The sequence below is a fragment of the Kogia breviceps genome, chromosome 4 (assembly GCF_026419965.1).
Source record: "Kogia breviceps isolate mKogBre1 chromosome 4, mKogBre1 haplotype 1, whole genome shotgun sequence".
NCBI classification, from domain to species: domain Eukaryota; kingdom Metazoa; phylum Chordata; class Mammalia; order Artiodactyla; family Physeteridae; genus Kogia; species Kogia breviceps.
The window spans coordinates 94942684-94954707 of record NC_081313.1 but is presented as its reverse complement, the minus strand read 5'-3'; the positions used below and the strand labels follow the sequence as shown (position 1 = coordinate 94954707).

Sequence of the window (12024 nt, the reverse complement as noted above, 5' to 3'; positions counted from 1 at the left end):
TGAGCCTGCGAGCCACAACTACTGAGCCCATGTGCCACAACTACTGAAGCCTGTGCACCTAGAGCCCATGTTCCACAACAAGAGAAGTCAGCACAATGAGAAGCCCACACACTGCAATGAAGAGTTGCCCCTGCTCGCCACAACTAAAGCCTGCACATAGCAATAAAGACCCAATACAGCTAAAAAAAACTCCTCATTCCCCCAGCCCCTAGCAACCACAATTCTACTTTATGTCTCTATAAATTTGACTACTTTAGGTCCCTTATATAATGTCCCCGAGATTCATCTGTGTAGTAGCATATGTCAGAATTTCCTTCCTTTTTAAGGCTGAATAATATTCCATTGTATGTATATACCACATTTTGTGTCTTCCCTTCATCCATCAATGGACATTTGGGTTGCTTCCACCTTGTAGCTATTGTGAATAGTGTTGCTATGAACATCGGTGTACTGATCTGGAATTTCTGAGGGTATGTCCCTCGAATCTACATGTTTAATAAGCTCCTTTGGTGTTTCTGATGCACATTAAAGTGTGAACCACTACTCTAATGCAGAATTTCCCAAAGTATAGATTGAGAAGGATTTTTGGTAGCCCTCAGACACACTATTACATAGCTCAGACTCCCACATGATAGTCAGTCCTTTCAGTTTTATGAATCATTCTGATTAGGTCAAGAGAAAACATTGCTTTAGTGTTATTTATCTTGAACATCTAATTCTAATTTCCCTTTTTTAAGAGAGAGCAGCCTTCAGATTCAAAGCCTTTAGAGCCTTCAGCAGACAATAATGATAGCTGTTTTGTTTTCATTGTATTAGTCTGTGCCATTCCTTTCTATAAATTTCAAATGGTTTTCCTTCTATAATAATGGTATAGAGTTGCTTTTAAATAAATCTACTTAACATTTTTGTTTAAATCAAGTAACCTTTTTTAGCAAATAATATGGCCAGAGATATGTGAATATGGCAAAATCTGAAATTAGTCATATGCCAGTGAATGAAGTTTGGGAAATACTGCTTAGAGGGACATTAACGTTTGGATCTTGCTCTCAACTTTCCATACATGGAAGAGGCACATGTCTAAGGTATCCAGTAGATGGCTCCTATATGGCAGAAATGTGAAGTCACCTGTCAGGTAGAGAAAGGCTGAGCACAGGTACAAAGCATTCCCAGCAACCTCTGAAGCTAGCAAATCATAACCTAAACCTTAGAAGTGTCAAATAGTGATGCTCTTTGTATTTTCTAGATTGACCTTCTTTCTCTCTTCCATTAGAATTGAGTAAAATTATTTAAAAACATTAGCCTGTCTGGACTGTGATTAGAGATCATCAAAGAACAGAAGTAAACATGTTCCAACCGCTGCAGCTGGAATTACAGACATCCCAAGAAAAATGTGAAAACAGTGGGCAATTTCTCTGCATATAGAAATCTTCTTAGAATCATATCTACCAGGAACGTGGCAGCTTCCGTGTTTAGATAACAGGATAATTTTACCCCAAGCTAATGATAGTAGCCATCACCACACAGATTATATGCCAGTCACGGTGCCCCCTTCCCACTTAATTCTCACAACATTCTAAAGGTTGACACTTATTATATCTATTCCATGAATGAGGGAACAATCTCAGAGAGGTGAAGAGACTGGCTCAAGTCACACAGCTCAAACTCAAGCCTGCTGGGCTTCCAAAGTCTGCCTCATCACAAATCATCATTTTGTTCAGGTTCTTTGTGACCTTGGCTTCAAGCTCAGCTGCAGGTTTCTCTTCTTCCTGGTTTCAGAAGCAGAGACTCAGAAGAACAACTTCCAGGCGACAGCTCCTCTCAAGATGCCACAGTTCTGGAGCTCCACCTAGGTCTATGAACATCTGTAGGACTTTATTGTTTTCTGCTTATTTGAATTTGAAAACTCTCAAAATATGGTTTCTAGTTACTACTAGAGTTGGCAGCACAATAGAAAAATGGAAAGGGACTTTCCTTTCCCACATTTGCTAGGGCAGTTTGTCCAGGCCACAGCCCCATTAAGACAGGAAGAAGGAAGAGATGGTTAAGAGATGAAGATTTACTAACTGACAGCAGAAAACACTGTCAGGTAGGTGTGCAAAAAAGCATCCTTTTCCCCACCTCTGAAAAATCCTGCACCTTAACAATACACATTTATTTCAAAAAGGTTTCTAGAGCCCATAAGTCCAGTAACACATTATCCTCATGAGAAACTTTTCAAAACTGCTTCTCGGGTATTGCTGCATGTTTGAGAGAAAAATCAAGCATACTGTCCTTAAAAACAAAAGTTACAGATTACGCTTCCACTTAGGCCAGCTTATTAAACTTATTTTAAACCCCTGAAGTTTTGAAAATAGTGCAGGAGAAGATTTAGGGGGTAATTTAGTGAGTTTCTTTCCCTCAGAGAACATCTGAGAACATTTTCTGTAATAATAAAGGGCAAAGTACATGCAGTTGTGTAAACCGCAAAGGCTCCACCACTGCATGAGCGAAGCAGGAGCTCACCAGTTTGAAAAAAGACCATTTCCCTGGCGCTCACCGGGGGTCAGTAATGTGGTCCCAGAGCGTGGAAAGAGGCAATTCTTGGGCTGGAAACATTCCGTGTGGAAGACACTATCGCAAACGAGTGTAAAGAGAACACATGTAGACTATGTGAGCCTGCAGACTCAGAGGGGAGGTCCCTTGTCATCGCTTTTACTTTTTTTTTTTTTTGAATCCCAAAACTCTGGCACATAGCCGGTCAAAGAGCGGGGAGGGGTGGGGTTGCCGCTGCTTACCCGCAAAACGACACGCGGGGCCCGGGCAGGGGGCGGGAGGGCAGGAATGAAAGGGGATTCTGAAGTTTTGGAGAACCTTAGCAAAAAGAAAAAAACTAGGAAACGAACAGCCGCGACGTGGGTCTATTTGTTGCAAGAGCAGCAGTTACGGAGCGCCCAGGCAAAGGAGTCAGGGCAGGAAAAGCGCAGAGAGGCGCTGGGGAGGAACCGCAGAGCGTCGACGGTGCTCTAGCCCCGTGCTTATCCAACTCTAACGCGGGTGAATCACCCGAGGAGTTCCGGTAAAACGCATATTCGGATCCCCTTGGTCGAGGGTGGGGCTTAAGAGCCTGCATTTCTAACAACCTCCCAGATGTTACGTTGGGACCGCGGACAAGCAACTCAAAAGTTTTTGTACAAACTTTGAGTAGCAAGGGGTTTGCTCGTTGCCCTGAGTAAATTCTGGGTTAGAGGACAAAGGGGTTCTCTGAAGAGGACAATAAACTTTTGGGGTAGCAGCGACCTTAAAAGGGGCAACGACAGAAACGAACTGGATGGGCAGGGATGGGGCTGAAACCTGGCCAAAGGAAGAGGGAAAGGGGGGAAGGAGGCGCTCACCCTCTGACTCTAGAAGAAAACGTCGCGAAGGATGGGGTGGGTTTCTTTGCGAAGGGCAGGAGACGCGCACCTAAGCACCTGAACCCGCAGCCTGCGCACGGGGAATGCGGGGCGGGGGCCGAGGAGGCCAGGGCCGGCCTGCCCTTACCTGCGCTCACCCTGGTCCGTGTAGAGATTGAGGAAGAGTCCCTCCCTGGTGTCCTGGTACACCGGGCCGGAGAAGCTGAGCTGCAGCTCATAGCGGCTCCCGGGCTGCAGGGCTTCGCCGAGCTCTAGCACCATGTACTGCATGTCCAACGCGAACCACACCTCGTCCACCGGCACGCGGCCCAGGGTGGCGTCTCCGGCGTCCGGCGACAGTGGTCCCCGCACCTCGGCGCTTTCACAGTCCAGGAAGAGGCTGTGAAGTAGCAGCCGGGCGGTGGCCGCGATGCAGCGCACGGTGATGTTCACGCGGCCAGTGAAACGCAACGCCGGCGCCGAGAGCTCTTCTGGCCTCAGACGGGGCCACAGCTCCAGCTCATAGTGCAGCGGCACAAGCCAGGGCGGCAGGCGCAGCTGGTCCCAGGGCCCCGGGGGTCGCCAATTGCGCGGGGTGGGCGCCACCTCCGTCTCCAGAGTGGGGCCGGGCTTCTGGGTCCGCGCCGGCTCTCGCCTGCCTGGGGGGGAGGGCGAGGCGTGCGGGTCCCCGCGGTCGTGAAGCTCCGACGGCGGGACGCGCGCGCAGTGGCCGTACAGGGCAGCGAGTGCGGCCAGCGCCAGCAGGAGCACAGCAGCCAGCCCGGCCAGGAGCAGGGCTACCACGCGGCTCACGTAGAAGCCAGAGCTGGAAGGGGGTCCCATGGCCGCAGCCCGGGGCTGGGGGTGAGGTGAGAGCCCGGCGTTGGCGGCGGCGGCGGCGGCGGCTCAGACCCCCGGCCTGGGTGCTCAGTGATGGGACCCCCGCCCCTCCTCTCTTGTACCGTCCCTCCCTCCTCCTCGAGGAGCCTGGGAGACAGGAGAGAGCTGTTGGGACCTCGGCTTCCCCTCCCAGCTAATCAGATCCAGGTCCCTGCCTACCCACCCCCGCCCCCGCCAGGGCCTGGGAAAGAGGCGGACCTGGCGCAAGCCCCTTTGGGTCTGAAGGGAAAGACCTCACAGAGGAGCTTCCAGAGTAGGCGCAGGGAGGGGACGGTCGGACCAAACTCGAATTTGGGCACCTCCGACGGGGGTGAGGTCTTTGGATTCAAGGGATTTGTTGGGCGTGACCCGGTGCGGTTTCGGGTGTTGTCGGAAAAGAGACAGGTTCAGAGCACCCTCAACTCCTTGACTGTAGTGATGAGCAGCGGGCTGCACACTTGCCGGCCACTACCTAGGGATTCGTGCGCTAGGGACTGGGGTGAGGGCTTACGAACCGGGACTTTGGGGCACATGCTTTGAAATGAACCTGCTAGGGACAGCCGCGCTGTCTGAACTAACTTCCGGAGCCAAATTTTTGGCTCGAGCCTCACGCGGCCCAGGCAACAAGTGCGAGGCTGGAAACAAGGTCAGGGGTGTCCCGGAGCCTTTTCCGAGCTTGGGAAGTGGAGCTGGAAGGCGGGACGACAAAAAACCGGAGAGCGTGGCGTCTGCGTCTCCAGGTGAAGGAGAGTGGAGGGCCGCTTTACCTTGGGAAGGGGCACGGCGGGAAGCCGCCTCTTAGATCCGCAACTGCCGGGGATGGGGTTTCCAGTACTGGGGCAGTGTCTGACTCTCCGCACCCCTGCCCGGGGAAAGAGGACGCCCTGCTTTCGAAACCTACTGGTTTCAAGCACAGAGAATAATACAGTCCGGTGGCCAGCCTTTTCCACTAGGAAACCGCCGGCTGGAATTCATCTCCCAGGCGGTGCCCTAGTCGGCGAGGTCTTTGGCATCCTCGGCATCTGTTTGCTATTTATCGGATACTTCTGGGAGAGTTCCGCGTTCTGTGAGCCGAGTTCCCAGTCTGCAAGCATGCACTCGAGTGAATTGAGAATGGCGTTGCAAATACTCAGGAGGTGCTGGGGAAGAGGGAGGAGAGGTGATTAAAGATCCTGCTGCTGGCCGATGATTTATTTGAGGGTATCCCGCCTTTAGCCTCCTTCAGTTTTTTTCAGAATGAAGAGAATTTTTCCGTCGCAGCCATAAAATGGTCTTCGCTTTTCTGCTTGGAACTGTTATCTCCATTCCAATGAGGAAACCCTTCCACCTGAGGTCAGAGACAGGGTAAACGGAAGTGATTCTCCTGGGAAATGTGATCTTCCCAGTTCCTCGAACTGAAATTAATCACATTAACAAAAAGACTTCTGGAACAAGACAGGGAGGAGAAAGGAGACTTAACACCAAGCTCATGCAGATGGTTGTGCTGTAATCTGTGAACCAGTCTCTTGATTACAGGTTTGGTTTACTTTCTTCAGAAATGGAACAATCATATTTTAAAATAATTATGACCACATGCATCACTCTCAGAAGATTCTGGGTAGACCTGAGGGAGAAGAAGCTCCTTTCGTTTCCCTCTACAGGACCTACCACCAGTCAGACTGTCAGAATTATGAGCTACTGAGTTAGCAGGGCCCTCTGGGTGTAGGTCATTGCCAGATGGGGATTGCCACAGATATGGAGCTAATTAATTATTTTGCCTTACCACTCCCTGGACAATTTCTTGAAGGATTTTGATGGATTCCAGACTCCCAAGGAAAGGCTTAAAAACAAAGGAAAGAGAAGGGAAATGGAAAGGAAGGAAAAGAAAAGGACTCAGTAACAAAACTACTAGAGGTGTCCCTCCCCTCAATTTTAAATTAAAAACTCTACTGAAAATTGTATACGTGGATCTGATTATTTAATTCCATTTCTCCAATATCATTAAAGAAATAGAGACTGGCTACCACACAAAAAGTTTCAAAGTAATAAAACCACATCAAATGGTTGAACAATTTAAATATCTTATTAAAGGGAAAATATTTCTGATAAATCGTTAATGTCACTCAAAAGAAGTTGCAAAATAACATACTGGTTGAGTCATGCTTATGTTAATAATTTTTAAAGAGCTAGAAAATACTCTTATATACGTATTTTGACATCTCAGTAAAAGAGTAGTTCTGGGACACAGATCAGTTGCCGGGAAAATGTCACTGGAAAATTAAAAAGAAAAACAAGTTTTAAAGAGTTTCTCAGAAAATCTACTCACTCTTCAGATCAGCTAAAGCAACTGGGGAGAATCACTTTTGGTGGCCCCTTCTCTGGATATTTGGCAATGTTTAGAGACATATTTTGTTGTCACTATGTTGCAGGGGTGGTGCTACTCATACCTAATGAGTGAAGGCCAGGGTATTGCTAGATGTCCTACAATGCACAGGACAGCCTCCTCCAACAAAGAAGTACCCCACCCAAAATGTCATCAGTGCTGCCCTTCAGAAATCCTAAGCTAAACAATAATCCAAGCCTTTTATATGCTACCCAAGGGAAACTTCTCCTTGGTATCTCATGTTGCTATTTACTTTTGTTATTTATGCTCATTCTTTGGCATGTCTATTATTTTTACATCTTTTTTTTTTCTTGGTATTTATTATAAACCTCTGTAACACTTTATTATCCCCCTTGGGCCACATGACCTAATTTTTATTTTCCTTTTTTCTTCATTTACTTTGAAATTTTTTTTTTTTTGAATGGGTAACATATTCATAAGTTTCAAAAACTGAAACAATATGAAAATTTATATCTTGCTTCCACTACTTCCACAGTTAATAATTTTCATAGTTTTTTGTATTCTTTCAGTATTTCCTTATGCAAATCAAGCAAATACAATTATATACCTTTGTGTGTCTCCTCTTTCCTACTTAAAAAAATAGTATACTAAATATGCAATTCTGCACCTTGCATTTTCATTTTACAATATATCCTGGATGTCTTTCCATATCAGTCCACAGATATCTTTCACATTCTTTTCTGCAGCTGCATGCTATTATATTGTTTATGTACATACCATTGCAAAGATTTCCCCAGTTTTGTTATTTGAAAGGATTCACCAGCTTTCACAGAGTATTTTCATTTAAGCTTTCATTTAAAGGAAAATAGTACAGTGCAGCAAGAGAAAGAGAATACAGGCAAGCATTGGAAGTCAAAGAGACATCCCATGTGCAAGCTCCCCAAGGGCCCTTATTTGCAAGAGTGAGCCATGCTATGTCACCAGCTTGAACCACCAAGGTCTGTGAAAGGAATCTTGTTTACAGAAAGCTCAAAGGAGAAACTCTTAGGGAGGCTCTTTAAATAATCAAGCCAGGTTAGTCAGACACATAAATCCAGTGTAAACCATCAGTAAAGAAACTAACCCTAGGGGTCTCCAGGGAAAATTTCAGACCTTAATTAGCACATCATAAATTGATCAAGAGTCAAAAACCAGATATCTAGAAGGAAGGCAGAGCCAGGATCACTGAAAATCTTCTCCATGAAACCAATGTGAACAATGGAAACATTGTCAGAATTAACTATTTCAGAACTCAAGAAAGTAACCAAAATCTTGCAGCAATTAATGGAGTGTTTGTTCAAGAAAAATAGCCAAATCTCTGTAAAAAATCAGTGAGCTTTATGGCATTTTAACTTGCTTTATTCTCATTTTCCTCTCCTCAGTTCTGTAGTGGACTTAAAAATCAACAGCCTGGTATTGTGGTGAAAACCAGCAGTCTGGCAGGCACTCAATGAAGCATAAAAGTGTTAAATTCCTTTAAAGCCTCATTCTGAGAGAACTGTCATTATTTGAACTATCTGGTGATTCCCTGGAAGATGCTACTCTCATGGCTGTCTTTATTGACCAGATTCAGAGTTGACTCAGTGCAAACAGTCTTTCCCCAGGGGTACTGGTTGAAAACAATCATAGGCAATTATTTAACATTGCAACTGCCTGGAGTGGGCAAATAATTGAGGCAAACATTAAGCTCAACAGAAAGCTTAAAAGGAAAAATTCAGGAATTAGATATCTATAGGGGGCTTTGAAAAGCTCTGACATATTCCAAAAATCTAGAAGGCCACATGCATGTATACAGCTATGCACATGACTAAGGCTGTACACATGCTCAGAAAAGAACTGAGAAGGCCCTAAACTCTCACATCTAGCTAATCTTGAGGCACTGCTCAAGGCAGATGTGAAGACTATGGCAGAATTGTCAACTGCCTGGATGTGTTGAAGGGGTGCCTCAACACACACAGAGAACCCCTTGGCAAAAACTGGGAAACTTACTGATTCTAGGTATTTAAGGAAACCTCTGTCTAACCATTAGCTGACCAGTAAGCTAACTGAACATAGACATCAGTGGCTACTACAGCAAAGAATACAGACTTTACTGAATTAGTTCAGAAAAGTCTTTAAGCAAACAAATGACAACAACAAACCCTGAAGAAGCAAGAAAATATTTTTTTTCAGAGTTGTCACATTATTTAAAATGTTTCCAATGAAAGAAAATTATGAGAAATGAAAAGAAACAAGAAAGTATGCCCATACACAGCAGAAAAAACAGTCAATAGAAAATGTTCCTAAGGACTTTTAAACTTTGGCCTTATGAGACAAAGACTTAAAATTAGCTATTTTAAATATGTTAAAAGAACCAAAGGAAAGCATGTCTGAAGACCTAAAGGAAAGTATGGGGATGATATCTCATCAAATAGAGAATATCAATAAAGAGATAGAAATTCTAAAAAAAGCACCAAATAGAAATTTTGAAGTTGACAGTACAATAACTAAAATAAAAACTTCACTGGAGGAGCTCAAGAGCAGTTTTTAACAAAGAAGAAGAAAGAATCAATGAAGTTGAAGATAGGTCAAATGAAATTATCCAGTCTGAATAACAAAAAAAAAGAAAAAAAAAGGAGGAGAAAAATGAACAGGGCCTAAGAGCCCTGTGGGATACCATTAAGAAGACCAACATATGGGGATGTAAATTGATACAGCCACTATGGAGAACAGTATGGAGGTTCCTTAAAAAACTAAAAATAGAACTACCATATGACCCAGCAATTCCACTACTGGGCATATACCCTGAGAAAACCATAATTCAAAATGTACCATGTACATGTATAATCATATACCACAGTGTTCACTGAAGCTCTATTTACAATAGCCATGACATGGAAGCAACCTAAGTGTCCATCAAGAGATGAATGGATAAAGAAGATGTGGCACATATATACAATGGAATATTACTCAGCCATAAAAAGAAATGAAATTGAGTTATTTGTAGTGAGGTGGATGGACCTAGAGTCTGTCATACAGAGTGAAGTAAGTCAGAAAGAGAAAAACAAATACCATATGCTAACAGTATTTTATTCCATATATATGGAATTCCATATATATTCCATATATAAATGGTATTTAGATTCCATATATATGGAATCTAAAAAAAAAGTTTATGAAGAACCAAGGGGCAGGACGGGAATAAAGATGCAGACCTACTAGAGAATGGACTTTAGGACATGGGGAGGGGGAAGGGTAAGCTGGGATGAAGTGAAAGTCGCATGGACATGTGTACACTACTAAATGTGAAATCGATAGCTAGTGGGAAGCAGCCACATAGCACAGGGAGATCAGCTCGGTGCTTTGTGACCACCTAGAGGGGTGGGATAGAGAGGGTGGGAGGGAGGGAGATGCAAGAGGGAAGAGATTGGGGGATATATGTATATTTATAGCTGATTCACTTTGTTATAAAGCAGAAACTAACACACCATTGTAAAGCAATTAGACTCCAATGAAGATGTTAAAAAAAAAAAGAAAAAAAAGAAGACCAACATACAGATTGTGAGAGTCTCAAAAAGAGAAGAGAGGGAAAGAGATTATTTGAAGAAATAATGTACAAAAACTCCCCCAATCTTTTGCAAGATATAAATCTACAAATCTAACAAGCTCAACAGATTCCAGGATAAACTCAGAGATATCCACACCAAGGCATATTATAATCAAACTGTCAACAGCCAAGGACAAAGAGAGAATCTTGCAAGAGAAGAAAGAAGTGATTTGTCACATTCAAGAGATTTCCAATAGGACTATCAGCTGACTTCTCATCAGAAAGCTTGGAGACTAGAAAGCAGTAGGTTGACATATTCAAAGTATTGAAAGAAAAAACTGTCAGCCTATAATTCTATATCAAGCAAAATTGTCCATCAAAAGTGAGGAAGAAATAAGACATTCCCAGATAAACAAAAGCTGAAGAAGTATGTTACCATTATATCTGCCCTGTAAGAAATGCTAACAGGAGCCCAGGTTAAGATGAAAGGACACTAGGCAGTAACTCAAGGTCATTTGAAGAAATAAAGATCTCTGGTAAAAGTAAATACATGGGTAATTACAAAAGCAGGTATTATTGTAATTTTGGTTTATAACTCCACTTTTTATTTTCTATGTGATTCAAAAAATAAATACATAAAAAACTTAATTTACATTATTGAACACACAATGTATAAAGACGTGACATCAATAATAGAAATGTGGGGGGAGGAGAATCAAGCTGTATAGGAACAGAGTCTTCATATGTTATTCAAGTTAAGTGGGTATAAATTCAAATTGGATTGCTATAACTTTCGAATGTTAAGTGTAATCCCTATGGAAACCACAAAGACAATATCTATAACTTATATACATAAATACATGAGAAAGGAATAAAATGTTTCATACAAAAATCAATTAAAAGGGCTTCCCTGGTGACACAGTGGTTAAGAATCTGCCTGCCAATGCAGGGGACATGGGTTTGAGCCCTGGTCCAGAAGGATCCTACATGCCACAGAGCAACTAAGCCCATGCTCCACAACTACTGAGCCTGTGTTCTAGAGCCTGTATGCCACAACGAATGAAGCCTGTGCACCTAGAGCCCATGCTCCGCAACAAGAGAAGCCACTGCAAGGAGAAGCCCGCCTACATCAACAAAGAGTAGCCCCCACTCACTGCAACTAGAGGAAGCCCTCATGCAGCAATGAAGACCCAACACAGCCAAAAATAAATAAATAAATAAATTATTTAATTTTAAAAACTCAATTAAACACAAAAGAAGGCAGTAATGGGGGAAATGAAAAAAAAATTAAGGCATATAGAAAACAAATAGCAAAATGGCAAAAGAAAATCCCTTTAAATGTAAAAGAATTAAACTCTCCAACCAAAAGACAGAGATTAGCAGAATGGATTTTTTTAAACATGATTTATCTATATGCTATCTACAAGAGACTCACTTTAGATCTAAAGATACAGGTTGAAAGTGAAAGGAGGAAAAAAGATATTCCATGCCAATAGTAACCAAAAGAGAGCTGAAGCAGCTATACCAATACCAGACAAATGGACTTTAAATCAAAAAAGTTTACAAGAGACAAAAATGGATCTTGTATTAGTAAAAGGTTTTCTACAGCAAGAAGATACAATAATTATAAACATTCACACATCTATACCATATTCTCAAGATACATAAAGCAAAAATTGACAGAATTGAAGGGAGAACTAGACAGTTCTACAATAATAGTTGAAGACTTCAGTACCCTACTTTCAATAATGGGTAGATCAACCAGACAGATGATAAGTAAGGAAACAGAAGACTTGAACAACACAATAAGCCAACTAGGCTTAACAGATATATACACAATACTCCATCCAAACAACATCAGTCTCAAGCACACCTAAGACTGCTCC

At 43.1% G+C, this 12024-nt stretch overlaps 1 protein-coding gene across 1 annotated transcript in view; it reads right to left on the bottom strand.

Moving 5' to 3' along the window:
• The window catches only part of LVRN (laeverin), a 73579-nt gene extending 69053 nt beyond the window's left edge, over window positions 1-4526 (bottom strand). The window contains exon 1 of the mRNA XM_059061911.2: window positions 3520-4526. Within this exon, the coding sequence (XP_058917894.1) occupies window positions 3520-4214 (695 nt within the window). The 5' untranslated portion in view covers window positions 4215-4526. The remainder of the gene's footprint in view (window positions 1-3519) is intronic.
• Window positions 4527-12024: the final 7498 nt, after the last annotated feature.